The sequence below is a fragment of the Salvelinus namaycush genome, chromosome 15 (assembly GCF_016432855.1).
Source record: "Salvelinus namaycush isolate Seneca chromosome 15, SaNama_1.0, whole genome shotgun sequence".
Lineage (NCBI taxonomy): Eukaryota > Metazoa > Chordata > Actinopteri > Salmoniformes > Salmonidae > Salvelinus > Salvelinus namaycush.
Genome location: NC_052321.1, coordinates 17,146,966 through 17,168,131, shown reverse-complemented (window position 1 = coordinate 17,168,131; position 21,166 = coordinate 17,146,966). Strand labels below are relative to the sequence as shown.

The following is a 21,166-nucleotide window of genomic DNA, read 5'->3' as shown; positions in this document are numbered from 1 at the left end:
TGAGTACTTTCTGAAGGCACTGGATGCTGATATGAATCAGCCTTGGGACATGTTGACATGAGCCAGACAAGACAACATAGAGAGCAGCAGCCCCTGGCCTGACAGACTCATGTCTAGACAGAGAGAAAGGCCCTTCCTGTCATTGTTTGTTGGTATTTCACAGAAGGAAAAACAGGAAGTGATCTGTAGTCCGGCCAATAAAAACTGTGAGCCAACACAGCTTCCTGCTTTAGATCGCTCCTCAGTAGAGTCTGGCTTTTTCTCGTTTGGTGAAAAGTCTGTACTCCGTCCTCTCTCCTCCATCCTCGCTCCTCCGTGACCCAGAAACCGATAAGTGGTCAAGTGGTCGAGGAGTGTAAATTTGTTAGTAGGCAAAAGGAAGACGGTCCTCCTCGATAGCCTCCTTTCGGATAGAAAGCACAAGCGTTTACTACCGCGGAAGAGATGTAATATCGGTCACACCCCCTTTTTGAATCAGCTGTATTGTTGGAGGAGAAAAGCATGCACACATTTATTTTAATATGCTACTTATCATTTTATCTATAAAATGTCTTGCACAACTAACTTAATTTGCCTTTATTACTTTAAATATTTATTTTGAGATCCCCCCTGTAAACGTCCTTTGCCAGTGGAGAAGGAGCTTCTCATTTCATAGAAGTGCATTTTCGTCCACGTTCACTCTCCTCGGCGCCTCTCCTAGATTGCTTTGACCTTTTTCAAAAGGAGGCGAGAGAGGACGGAGGTGAGAGGATGCAGGCCTTAGGGTATAGGCTAGAGACTGGCAGCCATGACACATTGTCCCTAGTCCTGAATTTAGAGGCAAGATGATGCTTTATCTCTGAGCGACATCTCTATATTCATCAGTTTGGTTCAGCACACTCACTGGTATCTGTTTAACCTAATGGATGAATGGGTGAGAGAGAAGCCATAAAGTGGTTGAGCAGGCAATGCCTATGGTATACCATTGGGAGGCAGCACCACATAGCGTAATAAGTACAGGTTCATTTACCAAAAATGGTGATGAGACGTTCTGGCATTCACTAAACAGACGCTCACAGCAAAAGGCTTAGGGCCTTTAGGGGGGCCCTAAGCGACAAAACATTTTAGTACCCCCCTCTTGCCTTTCGCAGCAAAACATTTTAGTGTCTCCAATTTTGACGGCGGAGAGGGGGGGAAAAAATTAAAAGTTAATTTCCTGCAATTTTACACATTCTGACATTGGGTGTAAAGAAAATGTTGCAGTTTAAAAGCAAATGTTCTGCAATTCTACACATTTTGCAATGGGGTGAAGAGAAAATGTTGCAATTTTAGAACATATTTTATTCAGAGAATTTTATTGAATAGTTTGGGGTAGGCCTCATCTCTGAGAAATGCTCATCAGTGCCAGATACAGATGACAGGTTGCCCTATTTATTTAACTAGGCAAGTCAGTTAAGAACAAATTCTTATTTTCAATGACAGCCTAGGAACAGCGGGTTAACTGCCTTGTTCAGGGGCAGAATGACAGATTTTTACCTTGTCAGCTCAGGGAGTCAATCTTGCAACCTTTCAGTTACTAGTCCAACGCTCTAACCACTAGGCTACCTGCCGCCCCTACATTGGGCAGCTGGCAGAATGGGGATCCGATGGCGGTCCTTCAGTTGGTGGTGGTGGAGAAGTGGAAGGTCATTGGAAGACTGTTGCTGCAAAACAGCAAGTGGGAGACACAAGGTTTGAGTTGACATATAAATAGTCCCCTAGATTCATGCCCATTGGTTGAAGAAAAGGAAAGTGATTATTGCACGAGTGAGCCCATAGGTTAATCTGCAAGATTGGTGGAATTGCCTTACTGAGCCATGCTCATAGGCTGAAGTTAAAAGGTGAATGACATTACGCTTATGTTGCTTATGCCTGGAGCCGGCCATGATCAAAACATATGACTTATATAAGATAATACAAACATGTTAGAGTCCAGCCTCAAGGCTTCTTCCTTTATATTATTGTCAAAAAAACATTATTTCCTACCTAACTCTAAATATTAAAATCAGCAAACTGCATGTACACATGTCTTAGAAATAATATTAAGCAACAATTATTTTCCGCCAGCAAGGTGGTTGTTTCACCTTAATGTTTGCGTTTGTGACACTGTAATTACGGGAGAATGTACAGCTGAAACAGGGAGCATTGACATTCCAGAGCCAGATGGATGTCTGACTATAAATCTAGAGCCTCAGTTACCTGGGATGGTTACCTGAGGTGATCCCCCTGGCGGGCCCGACATGCTCCCACCGGCCGGACACTCACAAAGGGCGAGAGGTTTCCAGATCTGTTTACAATCAGGGAGGGAGACTAGCAGGCTATCTGGGTTCTGACTCCTGACTCCTGCTGATGTAAGCGTATCCTCTACAAGCTATGCTGGTTCCATAGTGTCCCTGAGCCCACATATGAAGTGACAGATTATAATGGGCAGGTGTTGTGGGAATTGGACACAACGTTTCTTTTAAATTCCCAATCCGCCTTGGAATTTTCCATCAACACAAAGATTTACAGATTAAGCTTCTGAGAGGTCCCACTTAAAGTTCCATTCAAACATTACAGGGGTGAGCTAGTATGCCACTTACAAATGTCAAACAAGCTCATGGCCATCCCTCTCCAAGGTCATATTCTGGAGGGTGAGAAGCTCATAGTATTTTTTAGTTTATTTAACCTTTATTTTGACAGGGAGTCAATGCTGAGACCAAGGTGTCTTTTCCAGATGAGCCCTGTGTAGCACCAAAATAAACATTAAAATACAATAAACACATTCACAGTGGTGTAAAGTATTTAAGTAAAAATACGTTAAAGTACTACTTAAGTAATTTTTGGGTGTATCTGAACTTTACTTTAATATCACTTTTACTTCACTACATTCCTAAAGAAAATTATGTACTTTTTACTACATATATTTACCATGACACACAAAAGTACTCATTACATTTTGAATGCTTAGCCGGAGAGGAAAATGGTCTACTTCACTCACTTATCAAGAGAACATCCCTGTCATCCCTATTACCTCTGATCTGACGGACTCACTAAACACATGCTTAGTTTGTAAATTATGTCTGAGTGTTGGAGTGTGCTCCTGACTATCTGTAAATACATTTTAAAAAACAAGAAAATGGTGCTGTTTGGTTTGCTTAATACAAGGAATTTGAAATGATTTATACTTTTATATTTTTACTAAAGTAGTATTTTACTGGGTGACTGATTCATTTTCTATGAAGGTATCTTTACTTTTACTCAAGTGTGACAATTGGGTACTTTTTCCACCACTGCACATCCATATACACAATAAAATACATATCATTATACACAACAATACACAAAAAACAAAAGACAATCATAAAAAACAGAGACATTCTCAGTAAAACAACCATCTGAAATGCCCTAAAGACACTAATTCCTAAAATGTTTAAGTGTATTGTAAACCATTCCAAACGTAAGGGGCAAGGAAATTAAAGGCTGATTTACCTAACTCTCTAGACATTAAAGGAGTCACCCAGAGTTAAACAAAAATGAACTGGTAATTTTTCATCTTAACATTAATGTTCTGTAAGTCATAAGTTTGTAAGCCGTCTGTCACAGGCATGATCCACATCCAGAGGAGCTCAGCCAGAACTGTAAGTAAAGCTTCACTGAGGACCCTCTCCAACTCCATACTCCAACTCTACATGAGTGGGTGAGTCAACAGGTCTGAGGTGCCAACCACCAAACCCAGAACCACTATGTGTCACTACATCTCTATTAGTGTGAGTGATGCTGTTGGTTTTCGAATTAATAGTCACGGTCAGCAATACCACGGGTGTAAGGCCCAAGTGTATGCCATTACAACTCTACCCAGGCCTCTGACAAATCCTAGTAAAGTAAGCCATGCGGTAAGGCCTGCACTCATATGCCAGCCAATGGACCGCAGATGGAAAAACAAAGCTTGCCTCTTGGATTGATGTAATTTAAGTATTCGATGATAAGTATATCTTGATTGAAATGTTTATAAGCATCAAGACGATACTGCTAGCCTGGCTTCATGTTGTAATGAATGTTTGATGCAATATTTCACGTTTTTTAAATGCCCAGTCAGTTTCCCAGTAATGTTTCCTGTATCCCTTCACCCCCCTGAGAAAGCAGGGATAAAAACATTCCCATTATCTTAAAGGTTTAACAGTATTGACAGGGTTACCTCTCACACATTGTCACGGGTCAGGTCTGATTTACTGCTCATGGGTACCCTCGCAATGGCTGCCTGGTATTGTCATGCAATAATGTCCATGGTAATGTAGAATGTTCATTCAAATGATGCTAACTGATATAGTCCCGGTGGATATTAGATAGAACGTTGCGGCCCTACCCACCACTTGTGGTTACCTACTGTAGGTTACCCCATTGGCTCACAGCAAAATGTTGACCTTTTTCAAACGCAATTTTCTTGTTGTCTGCCCAAGACCAACAACACAAACAAACAGGCTTTGCAGCTACAAGTAGTGAGTGGAGTTACAAACAGACTATACTAAACATGTTAAATGTCTAACTTGTGATGAAATGTTTCCACACACAGATACCTGTCGCCTACTTGGACACATGGTCCCCACCCGTGGCAGTCAGTGCCTCAGTGCCAAATACAGATGAAAGTTGCCCTATTTATTTATTTTTTCATCTTTATTTATTTAACTAGGCAAGTCAGTTAAGAACAAATTATTATTTACAATGACAGCCTAGGAAGAGTGGGTTAACTGCCTTGTTCAGGGGTAGAACAACAGATGTTTACCTTGTCAGCTCAGGAATTCGATCTAGCAACCTTCTGGTTACTGGCCCAACGCTCTAACCACAAGGCTAACTGCCGCCCCCCTTTAAGACTAGGGAGGACGATTATTTTTTTAATGAGCAGGCCTTATTTCTATTACAGCATATTGGATGACTGTCATTCATATTCCATTCACCCAGCTGAATGTAACATCGATAGGTTTACAATTTTCCTTCTAGCCATCATGAGGTTGCTACAAAGTGACAGACATTGACACATTCAATAGGGCCTTGCACACTCTTTCCTGCATCTAGCTGACCTACAGTAGGGTGTAATCATTAGTCCAACAGTTGCAAATTCAGGTATGTTTATCCCTGTTTCGTTCCGTTTGCTTACATCTAAGAAACGTTTTCAACAGAATTGGTGGAATGAATACACCCCTGATCGCATGCAAACACAATTCACTTTCATAGCAGCCCCATACAAACAGCATGATCCCTTTGATTATTATTTCATTCCTTCTCGCATCCACACGCTCTCCTCCTCTTACCTTTCCCTTCGCTTGTGGACTTCAGTGCTATCTGTCATCAGCTATCTGTGACCAGGCGAAAAAACCTTCCCTGGCATAGTAGGGGTTCTGAGGGTACAATTTAGAAAATGCTGTCATAATGCTGTGCTGATAAACATTTACAATACATGTTTAACACCCCCTGAAAAATAAGAATTATATAAAAATAGAAGATTTTTTTCTTTCTCACAAAAGTACTGGGCCTTTAATAGTCCTGTATTAGCAGACTGATATAGCCAGGGACTTGCTGATGTTGGCCTAGCTCACAGTCAGCGTTTCAATTCATCCCAAAGGTGTTCGATGGGGTTCAATCAATCAATCAATCAATCAAATATACTTATAAAGCCCTTCTTACATCAGCTGATGTCACAAAGTACTGTACAGAAACCCAGCCTAACCCCAAACAGCAAGCAACGCAGGTGTAGAAGCACGGTGGCTAGCAAAAACTCCCTAGAAATGCCAGAACCTAGGAAGAAACCTAGAGAGGAACCAGGCTATGAGGGGTGGCCTGTCCTCTTCCGGCTGTGCCGGGTGGAGATTATAACAGAACATGGCCAAGATGTTCAAATGTTCATAGATGACCAGCCGGGTCAAATAATAATAATCACAGTGGTTGTAGAGGGTGCAACAGGTCAGCACCTCAGGAGTAAATGTAATTTGGCTTTTCATAGCCGATCACTCAGAGTATCTCTACCGCTCCTGCTGTCTCTAGACAGTTCAAAACAGCAGGTCTGGGACAGGCAACATGTCCGGTGAACAGGTCAGGGTTCCATAGCTGCAGGCAGAACAGTTGAAACTGGAGCAGCAGCACGGCCAGGTGGACTGGGGACAGCAAGGAGTCATCAGGCCAGGTAGCCTACGAGAGAGAGAAAGAGAGAGAACGAAAGAAAGAAAGAAAGAAAGAGAACGAAAGAAAGAAAGAGAACGAAAGAAAGAAAGAAAGAAAGAAAGAAAGAAAGAAAGAAAGAAAGAAAGAAAGAAAGAAAGAAAGAAAGAGAAAAAGATTGACATCAGGGCTCTGTGCAACCCAGTCAAGTTCTTCCACACCGATCTTGACAAATCATTTCTGTATGAACCTCGCTTTGTGCATGAGGGCATTGTCATGCAGAAACAGGAAAGGGCCTTCCCCAAACTGTTGCCACAAAGTTAGACGCACAGAATCATCTGGAATGTCATTGTATGCTGTAGTGTTAAGATTTATTTTCACTGGAACTAAGGGTCCTAGCCCCGAACCATGAAAAACAGTCCCAGATCATTCCTCCTCCACCAAACTTTACAGTTGGCACTATGCATTCGGGCAGGTAGTGTTCTCCTTGCATCCGCCAAAGCCAGATTCGCCAGGCGAAAAGCTAGATGGTGAAGCATGATTCATTACTCCAGCGAACTCGTTTCCACTGCTCCAGAGTCCAATGGCGGCGAGATTTACTCACTCCAGCCGACGCTTGGCATTGCGCATGGTGATCTTAAGCTTTTGTGTGGCTGCTCGGCCATGGAAACTCATTTCATGAAGCTCCAGACGAACAGTTCTTGTAGTGATGTTGTTTCCAGAGGCAGTTTGGAACACGATAGGGATTGTTGTAACCGAGGACAGATGATTTTTACACGCTACATGCTTCACCACTTGGTGGTCCCGTTTTGTGTGGCCTACCACTTCGCTGCAGAGCCGTTGTTATTCCTAGACGTTTCCTCTTCACAATAACAGCACTTACAGATGACCGGGGAATCTCTAGCATTGCAGAAATTTTAAGAACTGACTTGTTGGAAAGGTGGCATCTTATGACGGTGCCACATTGAAAGTCACTGAGCTCTTCAGTCCATTCTACTGCCAATGTTTGTCTATGGAGATTGCATCGCTGTGTGCTCGATTTTATACACCTGTCAGCAAAAAAAAAAGCCGAATGCACTAATTTGAAGGGGTGTTCACATACTTTTGTATATATAGTGTATAAGTGTCCCTCACTATGCATTGCCATCACCATGGCCTTGATTCCCACATCAGCGCCATGAGTTCACTGATAAGCGTAGCATGTGCGATAGCGAGCCCATATGTCCGTCCTTACAGTAAAACCCCTGAAACACATCCTCAGGCCTGTAATAAGGTGTGCCCCACACTGTCCACTCCATACACACTCAATACATAGCCCCTCTAAGCTGTAACACATAGCCACTGTATAGCCCTGTAAGCTGTGGCCATGGAAGGGGCTCGCTGTTTCACCATAGGCCATGTACTGTGGGTCTGTGGAAGCCCCTCCAATGTGTCAGAAACACCCTCTGGCACTGGCCAGTCAGTCAAACACCAGCCAAGCCCTCCACAGCAGCAGGGTGTAAATCCAACAGCTCTAACAATGGAGGGAGTGTGAGGGGCAAGCAGAGACACACTCAGGCCTGAGACCCCCCACCCTAATAACCACTTCCAGCTGTACTGTAGGCCTCCTCATGTAGGGGATGACGAGCCTACCACCAGGGACCGTGTCCGCACCCTGGAGTCAGGGAGCTGACCTCATGGACACGCTGGAGGTTGGGTGAGTTAGTCACAGCAGCAGTGCCCCTGAGTCAGTCCACCAGCACACTACACCCATTCAGGACCTGAGAATGTATGGTAACCCGCCCTGCTCTCTGCTCCCTGCCCTGGTATTCACACACACAGACACGTACATCTACTCACTACACACTTAGAAAAAAGGGTTCCAAAAGGGTTCTTCGGGTGTCCCCATAGCATAACTATTTTTGGTTCCTGGTAGAACTCTTTTGGGTTCCATGTATACTGAACAAAATATGAACGCAACATGTAAAGTGTTGGTTCCATGTTTCATGAGCTGAAATAAAAGATCCCTGAAATTTTGGGAACAAATTAGCTCACATCCCTGTTAGTGATCATTTCTCCTTTGCCAAGATAATCCATCCACCTGACAGGTGTGGCATATCAAGAATCTGATTAAACAGCAGGATCATTTCACACGTGCACCTTGTGCTGGGGAACATAAAAGGCCAGTTTTGTGTGCAGTTTTGTGTAGTTTTGTCACACAACACAATGCCAAAGATGTCTCAAGTTTTGAGGGAGCATGCAATTGGCATGCATAGAGCAGGAATGTCGACCAGAGCTGAATTTAATGTTTATTTATCTACCAAAAGCCACCTCCAATGTTTGTTTGTTTTTAATTTGGCAGTACGTCCAACCAGCCTCACAACCGCAGACCATGTGTAACCACTCCAGCCCAGGACCTCCACAACCAGCTAAGACCAGCCAGCCACCCAGACACCTGATGAAACTGTGGGTTTGCACAACCAAAGTATTTCTGCACAAATTGTCAGAAACTGTCTCAGGAAAGCTCATCTGCGTGCTCTTCACGGATGTATACCGGTTTCAACTGTACCGGGCAGATGGCATCATGCGAGATCCTGAGGCCCATTGTCGTGCTATTCATCTGCATCCGTCACCTCATGTTTCAGCATGATAATGCATGGCCCCATGTCTCAAGGATCTGTATACAATTACTGCAAGCTGAAAATGTCCCAGTTCTTCCATGGCCTGAATACTCACCAGACATGTCACCCATTGAGTATGATTGGGATGCTCTGGATCAACGTGTATGACAGTGTGTTCCAGTTCGAGACAATATCCAACAACTTCGCACAGCCTTTGAAGGGGAATGGGACAACATTCCACAGGCCAAAATCAACAGCCTGATCCACTCTATGGGAGGGTCAGCGTTGCAGATGTGTTGTTACCTACCCTAAACACCTGGGGGCGGCCTGTCAGGAAGTTCAGGATCCAGTTGCAGAGGGAGGTGTTTAATCCCAAGGTCCTATTCTTAGTGATGAGCTTTGAGGGCACTAATGGTGTTGAACGCTAAGCTGTAGTCAATGAATAGCATTCTCACATAGGTGTTCCTTTTATCCAGGTGGGAAAGGGCAGTGTGGAGTGCAATATAGACGACATCATCTGTGGATCTGTTGGGGCGGTATACAAAATTGCAGTGGGTCTAGGGTTTCTGGGATAATGGTGTTGATTTAGGCAGGTTACCTTTGTGTTTGTGGGCACAGGGACTGTGGTGGTCTGCTTGAAACATGTTGGTATTACAGACTAGGTCAGGGACAGGTTGAAATGTCAGTGAAGACATTTGCCAGTTGGTCAGCGCAAGCTCGGAGTACACGTCCTGGTAATGGCCTTGTGAATGTTGACCTCTTTAATGGTCTTACTCACATCAGCTACGGAGAGTGTGATCACACAGTCATCCGGAACAGCTGATGCTCTCATGCATGCTTCAGTGTTGCTTGCCTCAAAGCGAGCATAGAATTTCTTTATCTCATCTGGTAGGCTTGTGTCACTGGGCAGCTTGCGGCTGTGCTTCCCTTTGTAGTCCGTAATAGTTTGCAAGCCTTGCCACACCTGACGAGCGTCGGAGCCAGTGTAGTAGGATTCAATCTTAGTCCTGTATTGACGCTTTGCCTATTTGATGGTTCGTCGGAGGGCATAGCGGGTTACTGTCTCGCTCCTTGAAAGCAGCAGCTACCCTTTAGCTCAGTGCGGATGTTACTTGTAATCCATGGCTTCTGGTTGGGGTATGTGTGAACGGTCACTGTGGGGACGACGTCATCGATGCACTTATTGATGAAGCCAGTGACTGATGTCGTATACTCCTCAATGCCATCGGATGAATCCCGCAATATATTCCTTTCTGGGCCACCAAACAGTCCTGTAGCTTAGCATCTGCGTCACCTGGCCACTTCCGTACTGAGCGAGTCACTGGTACTTCTTACTTTAGTTTTTGCTTGTAAGCAGGAATCAGGAGGATAGAATTATGGTCAGATTTGCTAAATGGAGGGCGAGGGAGAGCATTGTACGCGTCTCTGTGTGTGGAGTAAATGTGGTCTAGAGTTTTTAACACTCTGGTTGCACATTTGTTGCAACCAGAGTGTTGCACAGAAATTAGGCAAAACGGATTTAAGTTTCCCTGCATTGAAGTCCCCAGCCACTAGGAGCGTCGCCTCTGGATGAGCATTGTTTGCATGTTTGCTTATGGCCTTATACAGCTCGTTGAGTGCCGTCTTAGTGCTAAGATCAGTTTGTGGTGGTAAATAGACAGCTACGAAAAATATAGATGAAAACTCTCTTGGTAAATAGTGTGGGCTACAGCTTATCATGAGATGCTCTACCTCAGGTGAGCAAAACCTTGAGACTTCCTTAATAATATTAGATTTCATGCACCAGCTGTTATTTACAAATAGACACAGACCGCCACCTTCTTGTCTTACCGGAGGTAGTTGTTTTGTCTTGTCGATGCACGGAAAACCCTGGTAACTGTATATTATCTATGTATTATCTAAGCGAAAAAACACAATTGGTTTGGAGAACGTAAAACGGCAGCCATCCCCTCCGGTGCCATTCTATATGTATGGAGTAAAAAGTACATTATTTTCTTTTGGAAATTAGTGAAGTAAAAGTAAAAGTTGTCAAAAATATAAATAGTGAAGTAAAGTACAGACACCCCAAAAATATTTTTACTTAAATACTTTACACCACTGGTGTGATGTCATTGAGAAGAGGTGATTGCTTTTTGGATTATAGCAATCTGCTATCGGCTGTGGAGCATAGGGGGCTGTTGTCCTGATACACATGCTGCTGTGCTGTGCCATGCCACTTTAAGCATTTATACTTACAGTGGGGCAAAAAAGTATTTAGTCAGCCACCAATTGTGCAAGTTCTCCCACTTAAAAAGATGAGAGAGGCCTGTAATTTTCATCATAGGTACACTTCAACTATGACAGACAAAATGAGGAAAAAAATTCCAGAAAATCACATTGTAGGATTTTTTATGAATTTATTTGAAAATTATGGTGGAAAATAAGTATTTGGTCACCTACAAACAAGCAAGATTTCTGGCTCTCACAGACCTGTAACTTCTTCTTTAAGAGGCTCCTCTGTCCTCCACTCGTTACCTGTATTAATGGCACCTGTTTGAACTTGTTATCAGTATAAAAGACACCTGTCCACAACCTCAAACAGTCACACTCCAAACTCCACTATGGCCAAGACCAAAGAGCTGTCAAAGGACACCAGAAACAAAATTGTAGACCTGCACCAGGCTGGGAAGACTGAATATGCAATAGGTAAGCAGCTTGGTTTGAAGAAATCAACTGTGGGAGCAATTATTAGGAAATGGAAGACATACAAGACCACTGATAATCTCCCTCGATCTGGGGCTCCACGCAAGATCTCACCCCGTGGGGTCAAAATGATCACAAGAACGGTGAGCAAAAATCCCAGAACCACACGGGGGGACCTAGTGAATGACCTGCAGAGAGCTGGGACCAAAGTAACAAAGCCTACCATCAGTAACACACTACGCCGCCAGGGACTCAAATACTGCAGTGCCAGACGTGTCCCCCTGCTTAAGCCAGTACATGTCCAGGCCCGTCTGAAGTTTGCTAGAGAGCATTTGGATGATCCAGAAGAAGATTGGGAGAATGTCATATGGTCAGATGAAACCAAAATAGAACTTTTTGGTAAAAACTCAACTCATCGTGTTTGGAGGACAAAGAATGCTGAGTTGCATCCAAAGAACACCATACCTACTGTGAAGCATGGGGGTGGAAACATCATGCTTTGGGGCTGTTTTTCTGCAAAGGGACCAGGACGACTGATCCGTGTAAAGGAAAGAATGAATGGGGCCATGTATCGTGAGATTTTGAGTGAAAACCTCCTTCCATCAGCAAGGGCATTGAAGATGAAACGTGGCTGGGTCTTTCAGCATGACAATGATCCCAAACACACCGCCCGGGCAACGAAGGAGTGGCTTCGTAAGAAGCATTTCAAGGTCCTGGAGTGGCCTAGCCAGTCTCCAGATCTCAACCCCATAGAAAATATTTGGAGGGAGTTGAAAGTCCGTGTTGCCCAGCAACAGCCCCAAAACATCACTGCTCTAGAGGAGATCTGCATGGAGGAATGGGCCAAAATACCAGCAACAGTGTGTGAAAACCTTGTGAAGACTTACAGAAAACATTTGACCTCTGTCATTGCCAACAAAGGGTATTTAACAAAGTATTGAGAAACTTTTGTTATTGACCAAATACTTATTTTCCACCATAATTTGCAAATAAATTCATTAAAAATCCTACAATGTGATTTTCTGGATTTCTTTTTCTCATTTTGTCTGTCATAGTTGAAGTGTACCTATGATGAAAATTACAGGCCTCTCTCATCTTTTTAAGTGGGAGAACTTGCACAATTGGTGGCTGACTAAATACTTTTTTGCCCCACTGTAGCCTGTTATTCTTGAAAAAGTATATTCAATTAAGACTTGTTTGTAAGTCAATTTCCTTATCTTTTCCTTTTTTCTTTTAGTAATTTATTCACTGTAGGACTACATACTGACGTCCTACACTCCTGCACTCTGCACTTGGAGACCTTTTGCAAGGCTGTCTCTTGGAGACCTTTTGCAAGGCTGAGTGATAGTGCCTGATGACAAAGATTTTGTAAGCATGAGTGTTTTATCGGAACTAAACAATATAGAATGCCAGACAGAGGAAGCTACATGACTGAAACCATAGCTTCATCTTTGTTTACTGAATGATAATACATAAATCACTGTTGATGACAACATAATGACATGCTGTAACCATGTTACCTCTTTAACAGAAACGCTACTGGTATGAACATCTTCCCTTGAAAATGAACAAATGTGTACACAAGGACTCGTTTATACTTTGCCAAATCCAGTATCAATCCCCAGTAGATTATTTCTCAACACTTGTTGAGTTTTAGTGAGTAGCACTGTTTTCTGATCATGACCATAAGCAGGGAGACATACTGGAAACACAAAACAGATGCTCTCCAGGAGTGACAGTGAGCTGAAAAATATTCAATAATCTTTGGTGCTTTCCTTACAAGGAACATAAACAAATGTGGAAATATTGTGTGTTACGAGACCTTTTCTGGCCCAATATCTGGTGTGTCGTTGTAATAATGTGAATAAAAACAACTGATAGCCTATCTGAAAGTTGCCTGTCCTCAGTGAGAGTAGGTCTGAGTCCATGACCCTGACTCTCTGACATGGAGCTGGGGTCTCCAGCGGCCATCAGGAACCCCACTTTGAGCTGCAGCAGTGGACCCTCTAAGAGAGACCCACCATGTTTCAAAAGCACCGAATGTCCAGTCTTAAGGAGTTATCTTTAACGGTAGCTAAGTCATACTGAACATCTCAAGACAATACACATGACTAGGGCCTGTAGCCAACATACAGTACATGTCTTAACTCTCGAGAGTTAAACAGCTAACAGGGGATGTTGTACTTTGTAAACAGTATTGTGAAAGACACAATATGACCTACCTCATATACACCTGACCCTGGTGTCTGCTGGTCATTGGCACCACTGCTAGAGGTCTCCACGGGTCACTGCAGTGTCTTTCGGGCAGGGAAAACTCAAGATGTGGCTGCACCTTGCTTAACAGCTCTCTGAAGTGGTCAAGGGCTATTGGATAGGCAGATAATGCTTTGACATGGCCATTAACTGGAATTATTGGTATTGCATGATGTCCAGTGCGCAACTATGGAAATGATATTCCAGAAATGAAGCAATGTGCCCAGCATGTTGTTATGTTTATGTTTGACTGAGATCACATCTAAATGCTACATCAGTTAAGTTACGGGCTTCCTTCTTGAGATGCCCTAGTGTGCAGCCTACTGATTGATCAATAGTTTATATGTTGAATTGCATACAAATGTTAAAATCTATTTGATATTTCAGAAACAGTTACAATGAGCATGTAGGCCGACAATTATCAACAGTTGAATTGAAATAGAAAATAGCATGATTTTCTCAAATGAAAATGTGATTAAAAAAATGTACTATTAATTGGTCGTTAAAATAAAAGTATAAATGAAAAGAAAAAGCGGAAAGAACATTTCGTTCAACGGAATTTCAAGGTTATTGCGAATACGCTGCCTATTGCGCAACAAAATGAGAGGACCAGCTGAACGATTAGAGGATATCTCAATGCAAATCCTCCCTCCGTTCGCTACTTGTGATTGGATGGCGTACACCAGGCTGGGCGTACACTAGGCTGGGCGTACATGTCAGTCAAGAGGAATGGGTGCAGCTAATGTCTATGCCTGTAATGTCAATTTGGGTCTCATATTGCATCCCAATGTTTCGGTGTGAAGGCATCCTCACTCCTCTCCAAACGCAGAAGACTCACACTATGTGGTTGTCGTAGGACACAGCTATTATTTTACTTGAAACAACAATGAAAGTGCACCTTCCTACAGTAGGCATTGAATACTTTTTTCTGAGGATAGCCCATTGACAGTAAAAGGTAAGCCAGCCTACCAGAGAGACCAAACCAGGAGCATCCGTGCACTTTTTCGTGCACTTTCCGAGGTAGCCTATTCTCGGGCAGCATGCTGCCTAGGCTATTGTAAAGGCACTGACAGCGCAGGTACCAACAATTTTTCTCATTCCATTTGAACCGGAACGTTATAACTTCTGGAATTACATCTAACGGACCTCGCGGATTTAATTTGGCGATTTACTTGACAGAAGGAAATTGTTTGCTTAGACCTACATTTTTAACATAGGCTACCGATCTTGGGCTCATCATCATATTTTAAATATGTTCAGGAAGGGTTTAGTCGCGTTCTTGAATTTTTCAATTCTGGTGCGTGTGTTGATGTCTCATGAATGTACGCCATGTGATCTCCGGACGTGTCCGCCGAAAGCCTGCGAGAGCGGTCGGACTCTGGCCAGGGACCCGTGCGGATGCTGCGATCAGTGTACCCGGATGGAGTGGGAGCCGTGCGCCGGCCAGGACTGGGCACTGGGCTACTGCGCCTTGGGACTAACCTGCGCGGCTGTCAACCAAACGGGAGCTGTAACGCTCCCTGAAATAGGAGTTTGTAAAGGTGGGTAGCCTATGTCTAAAATAAGACTTCACTTATGAATAAAATAGGCTCACTTTAATGTTGGTCTTGTTTCCCATTCTGAACTGTAAGCATGACCTAGAATGGCACAATCATCTTTATTCTATAGTAGGCTAAAGGGACAATTCCATGATAACGGAATTACGCAGAGATTTTTCAGCAAGTAGTCATTGTGCATAGAGGTGTATGGTTTGTTAAACTTTTATGTCAATGGTTTTTGTTTGGCATACATTTTACAGTGAAAATTCAGAGTCTCATCATAATTCAGTTATTGTGGAATTGCCCTCAGGCTACTAGGTAATTATTGTGTTGTAATTACTGGGTAGGCCGTCATTGTAAATAAGAATTTGTTCTTAACTGACTTGCCTAGTTAAATAAAGGTTACATTTCAAAATTTAAAAAATACAAAATTGATAGAAGAATGGGAGGTTTTGACATTGAGGTTTCAGCAACACGGTTATTCATTAACATCACTCTCAGCTCTGGGCAGAAAAGTCTCCATAGTAAGTGATTATTCTAATTTAGCTTGAGCACACCACAGTGGCCAGCTAGTTCATGATTCCATCGACTGTGCTGGACATTGTCTCTAAGCTCAATGGACTGGTTGAAGCAGGTCTACGGGTTTAAGTAGCTCTTGACTGCCAACAGAGGACCTCATGTTAGACTGTTCATTTCCCCCCTTGAAACCTCAGCTTTCTTCTCTTGCAGGCATGACAATAGGTTTGGCAACAAACCTTTGCACCATGCCTCCACGTCAGTATTACTTAAGTTCAGGCTTCCCTGCCAGGGCCCAATTTGAACCTCTTAAAAGTTAATGACTATTTTAATTTGTCTGATTTAAAAAGCATGGGCGGCCTAACAATGGGAAATGTGTATCTGTGCGTGTACACTTTACTCTGTCTTCATTTGATCCTGAAACAGGTTAGCTGTCCTTGTAGAAAGTGTTTTGCTGTAATGTGGTTGCCCAATCAATGGGCTTATGATGTGCCTCTGAGGGCTCCCTTGGGGTCAAGGCAAAATAGCAAAAGTCTCACCAGCAGGTTTTCATTGGCAGATTTATCTGAATGACCTTACCATGAATCCCACTGTGGTCTCCCTGCCTTCCCTCCTATCAGATCCATGTCCTATACCAGTCCTTTACTGACAGTTTATGAAGCTGTTGTACACAATATATCCCTGGCTCCCAGGGAAATTATACTCCAGAGGATGGCTCTCCAAATCCTTTAGGGCTTCAAGGGTACCCATCCATGACCATTGTGTGTGTGAGTGTGTGTTTGAGTGTGTGTGTTTGAGTGTGTGCATGCGTGTGTATGTAGCATTCTAAAAGGACAGCCAAGATCAGCTTTTCACACAGTTGATAAGGCAGAACAGGAGTTGCCCTCTGAGAGAGCTGGGCATGGGGCATGGTCAGGATCACATCAAGCACCAGCCAGTCCCTCACCTGGACTCTGTCCAGGCTGAAACAAAGTGATGGCATGGGACTGACATTATCAGAGGTGAGGAAAAACAGTCCCACGTTGGGGCCGGATCTACATGATCCTGCCCTCCACCATCACTCGGAGGGGTCTAGTGGTCCTGGGTCTCCGGCCCCAGGGTGTCCCAGGAGACAGTGTCCCTGATTGGGCTTTATTTACAGGTTATGCTGGCAGGCCTTAATCCCCCTCCATACCCATAGCTACCCCCTCTGTCAAATTAACAGCTTTGAATGTCTCTAAATGATGAATGCACTAATTGTAAGTCGCTCCGGATAAGAGCTAAATTACTAAAATTTCTAATGTAAAAGTTAATGGTTTCCATGATTGAGTCGTGCCTCTGGTCCTCGTGGCTGTGGGACCCAGCGCCCCCCCCCCCCCCCCCCCCCCCGGTGGGGTTGGCTGGGTGAGGGTAAATCAACACCTCCCTGTGTGTTTGCAGTGGCCACGAGGGCCAGGCTGATCCGGGATTTCCCTCCCAAGCCAGGGGTAGGGTCTTAAAGTGATTAGGGTCGCAATCAGGAGTAGGGGGTAAATGTTTCCAGTCTCTGACCCCTGCTTCTCTCTCCGCTCCTCTGCTCTAAGTCTTGTTGTTCTGGGTGGTCAATATGGAAGGGCAGAGTGCGAATTGTCATTAGGCTTTACTATGTAGCCTGAATTCAGTGATTTTTCTTGCTGACAAATTGACCTTTTTTGTAAAAAGAAAAGTGGGGAAACCTGAAAGGGGCTGAAATAAGGGACGTAAATACAGCTGTGTCCGTCCCAAGCTCATCGGCGCGAGAAACTGTAAGGCACCGTTGATACAATGTTGTAAGTTCGCTAGCAGGCGGAGGAGAGAGATGAATGCGATTGAAAGCCTGAACCAACTGTCACTTATTCAAACCATGACAGAGAGGTGGAAGTGTTCGTTTCATTTGGAAAAAGATTTCATTTTCATATTTACCACTGTATCAGTACACAATTGCATTTTTCTAAATAGGAGAATGGTTAAATTAGAGACCCCCCACCCCCATAGTTGGACTTTCATTGCATTTATGGGATCTCATGTATGATTTGGGGGTTCTGTGTTCCCCCCGTAATTCGCACACTATGGAATGGTGATGGAGGTCGAAGAAAGTATACCATGTCTTCAGGTGACATCTGTAGTAGACAAACATGTGTACAGTCAGTGAGAAAATAGCTGATGCACATGATATTGAACAGAATGCTAAATATCCAGTAAGTGTATGCTTATGAGGACTTTTATACTATGTGCATACTGTATATCAAGTGCAGCCAGTTAAAGTGGTTGTGAATTGTTATGACAGCTGTGATTAGGGAAAGTTGCCTGTGAATCCAAACACGTAACTAATTTAATCCCCAAAGGGTTTTTCACCACTTGAGTGATATCGATGTTTGGCCCAGGGTGTTTTTATTTTGTCTGTCTCACTGTGTTAGTGCCACCTCTTCCCTCTCCAGAGCACTTAACAATAGCACCTCACAGAATGTCTGTCCTCAAGCGCAAAGATTGGACTCTGCGTCCTGTCCAGTCCACTACTCCTTCTAATCCTGTCCACTTCCCTCTTCCTCCAGCATTATCTAATGTTTCAAAGACTTCCTTTGGAGCTTGCTATCAGCCAAAGGGCCTCAGAGGTCAACTTTCCCATCGCAGCTCTGGATGCCAAGACAAGCAGTCTCCATGGCTGAGAGGACTTCCCCAGAGACGCAGCCGTGATCCAGGCCAGCTGAGTGGGGTCATATCACAGCCGGGGGGTCAACCTAATCATTAGCTACAGTAATTAGAGGTTCACTCCCCCTAACCTCTCATTTTGCTTTGTCTACCTCCTGCCTCCTACTCCTGGAGGCCCCCTTTAGCACCCCACAGACACACTCAGACACCCACCTTCAATGACTGCTATTTAAAAATACCCTCCCAGGCAGAGAAAGGCCCAGAGATGGAACAAATGAGGAGGTGGGGATCATTTTAAGGTAACAGGAAATACGAGGGAGAGTTTTGGCGTGGCAGGGGAGCTCCGTTTGAAAAGCCTGCCTGCCCCTCTACTCTCCCCAATGTCTTGGCTGGTTTAACTCACAGGGACCATGACTGTCTGCCACCCAAGATTCACCTCTCTCTCTTTCAACTCTGGAAATAATCACTTACAGAGTCTCCAGAATTAGCACATCAGAGAGCGGTGGGTTTGTATAGGTGACCATTATAGGCTACATACAGAGCACTTCTCAAGTACCACTTATGAAAGGAATGACTGAATGTGCTGTACAATAATAGATACCTTTGTTTGGTATTAATAAATGAACAACGTACATTTTCTTAAGTATTTTCATTATCGCCAGCCTATACCAGCATATACCATCATTTTTAATCATCATTGTCTCCCGGCCCCTAGCAGAGTATTAAAGCAAGGCTTCTCCTTCTGAGAGGAAAGAAGAAGTACACCTTTACTCACCGATTACCACTCTATAGTGTTTTACAAAGTTTATTTAGCCCAGCTCCTGTAATACATTCTGATGGGAACACTACTACTCATACTTCTAAATGTGTCTGTGAGAGAAGCCAGAGTATTTTGATAAGCAGTAATCAAGTCTCTACACTGTTGATTGAGGCCTGGAAGACAAGCTGTTGAAGGGAGAGGAAAGGAGCGCTGTATTGTGGTGTTTTCTGTTTGAGCCTGTTTACTCTGTGGCACGCAGGCAGTGCATCAGGCATGAACACGAAAACCCTGTGGGGTCCCTGTGGGGTCCCTGTGGGGTCCCTGAGGAGCAGAGAGGCAGCTGACGTGGTGGGTCCCCTGTCTCCCCTCCATCCTTCACTCCCCATTGTCATTAGATGTGTTTGTTTGTGTTGAGCTCAGCCTGGAGGAGCTAGCTACAGTATATCAGAGGTAGGGGTAGGGATGGTTGGCTGGGCATGGAACAAACACATAAGGTAAATGGCAGTAGCAAGGCAATGCATGGCAGGAACAGAACAAAGATGTCTGCTCTGGATCACTTTGATGATGCTTCTCTTCTCCCCTACCCCCCTTTCCTCTCCTTTCCCCTCCTCTCCAGCCCCTCCCCTCTTCTTTATTTTCCTCTAATATCTTGTCTCTTCTCATTTCCACAGTTCTGCCTCACAGTCCGGAGGCTGGGTTGGAGGATGAGCGCTGCCCCCTGCAGACAGGCTGTGACAGGGCCGGGGCCATGTGTGTGTGTGACGCCCGTCACTCCTGCCTGGGCTCCTTCAGCTACCCTGACATGGAATCCTGCATGAGGGCCAGCAAGACAGGTGAGTTTCCCACAGCTAGCCGTCAGGAGCAAAAAATACAATCCTTTGAACATTGCTAATCCATACCAGATGTTGTACGCTGGTGACTAATGCTATTAACATGTCATAGTGATGACACACATGCTCAGTCTGAGGGTGGCCCCAGCATGGATCTGTGTGGTGCCATTGTCAGTGACTGATGATGACCTTTACTCACCGATTACCACTCTATAGTGTTTTACAAAGTTTATTTAGCCCAGCTCCTGTAATACATTCTGATGGGAACACTACTACTCATACTTCTAAATGTGTCTGTGAGAGAAGCCAGAGTATTTTGATAAGCAGTAATCAAGTCCCCCCTTCTCTTTCTTTTAGAAGGCCGTAGACATGAGTACCAGGAGAGGCACAGGGAGAAGTTTGTGGGACCCTCCGACCCAGCTTGCATGTTTTCTGGGTGCAACCTGACAGCACAGGGCTGTGTGTGTGAATCCCAGAGCTGCCACTATCACTCCTCCTACATCAACCGCAGCCAGTGCCAGGAGGCCGCAGGTAACCTAGAACTAACCTAAAACTAACCAACAACTGCTCAAGTCATGTTGCACAAAGGTGGCTGATACAGTGGCTGATACAGTGGCTGATACAGTGATACACAAAATGCAGATTCCAAAAAAGAGCTGACCTTATTTATCCTACAACATTCCTGTCTTTTACACTATCTCTATTTGAGTTGAGCTCAGCTTATTAAGCATATGTACCCTAATATATACCTTGAGTTATGTGCTAACTGACTCATACCTGACTCATGTCTAGGTTGAAAAAATACAGTTTAAGACAAAGTAATAATTCCATGCTGAGCGTTCAAAAATAAGCACATTCATTGTGCCAGCACTGTTGCTGATTATACTGGATTAGCATTGATAACGTGACCAGTGGTCGGGAAATCAAGTAATAAAGTGTCTGTAGATCATTTGAAAAACATTTAAATAAGTAGATTTACAGTAAAACAGTTATGATATGTGTTTGCTGAGTAGTTAGCTGAAATTCATTATGATTGTCTTTATTCTCCACTTTGATGGAAAACTTTCTGTACTGCTAACATTCACTTCCAGTCCGGCACTGGTCCAATGAATTTGTTTATTTTCGAACACTTCTGCATGGAATGATTACATTGTCTTAACCTTCTCTTCAACCTAGACCCATACAGTACAG

The 21,166-nt window shown here is 43.9% G+C and overlaps 1 protein-coding gene across 2 annotated transcripts in view; it reads left to right on the top strand.

Annotated features, from left to right (window-relative positions):
* The first annotated feature begins 14,461 nt into the window (after positions 1–14,461).
* Positions 14,462–21,166, top strand: part of LOC120060238 (cysteine-rich motor neuron 1 protein-like) — a 47,240-nt gene continuing 40,535 nt past the window's right edge. Inside the window, exons 1-3 of one of the 2 annotated variants that reach the window (XM_039009400.1) lie at positions 14,462–15,226; positions 19,817–19,978; positions 20,336–20,506. In XM_039009400.1, the coding sequence (XP_038865328.1) occupies positions 14,938–15,226; positions 19,817–19,978; positions 20,336–20,506 (622 nt within the window). In that variant the 5' untranslated portion in view covers positions 14,462–14,937. Of the gene's footprint in view, positions 15,227–19,816; positions 19,979–20,332; positions 20,507–21,166 lie in introns of both variants that reach the window. The other variant, XM_039009399.1, reaches the window with a different exon arrangement.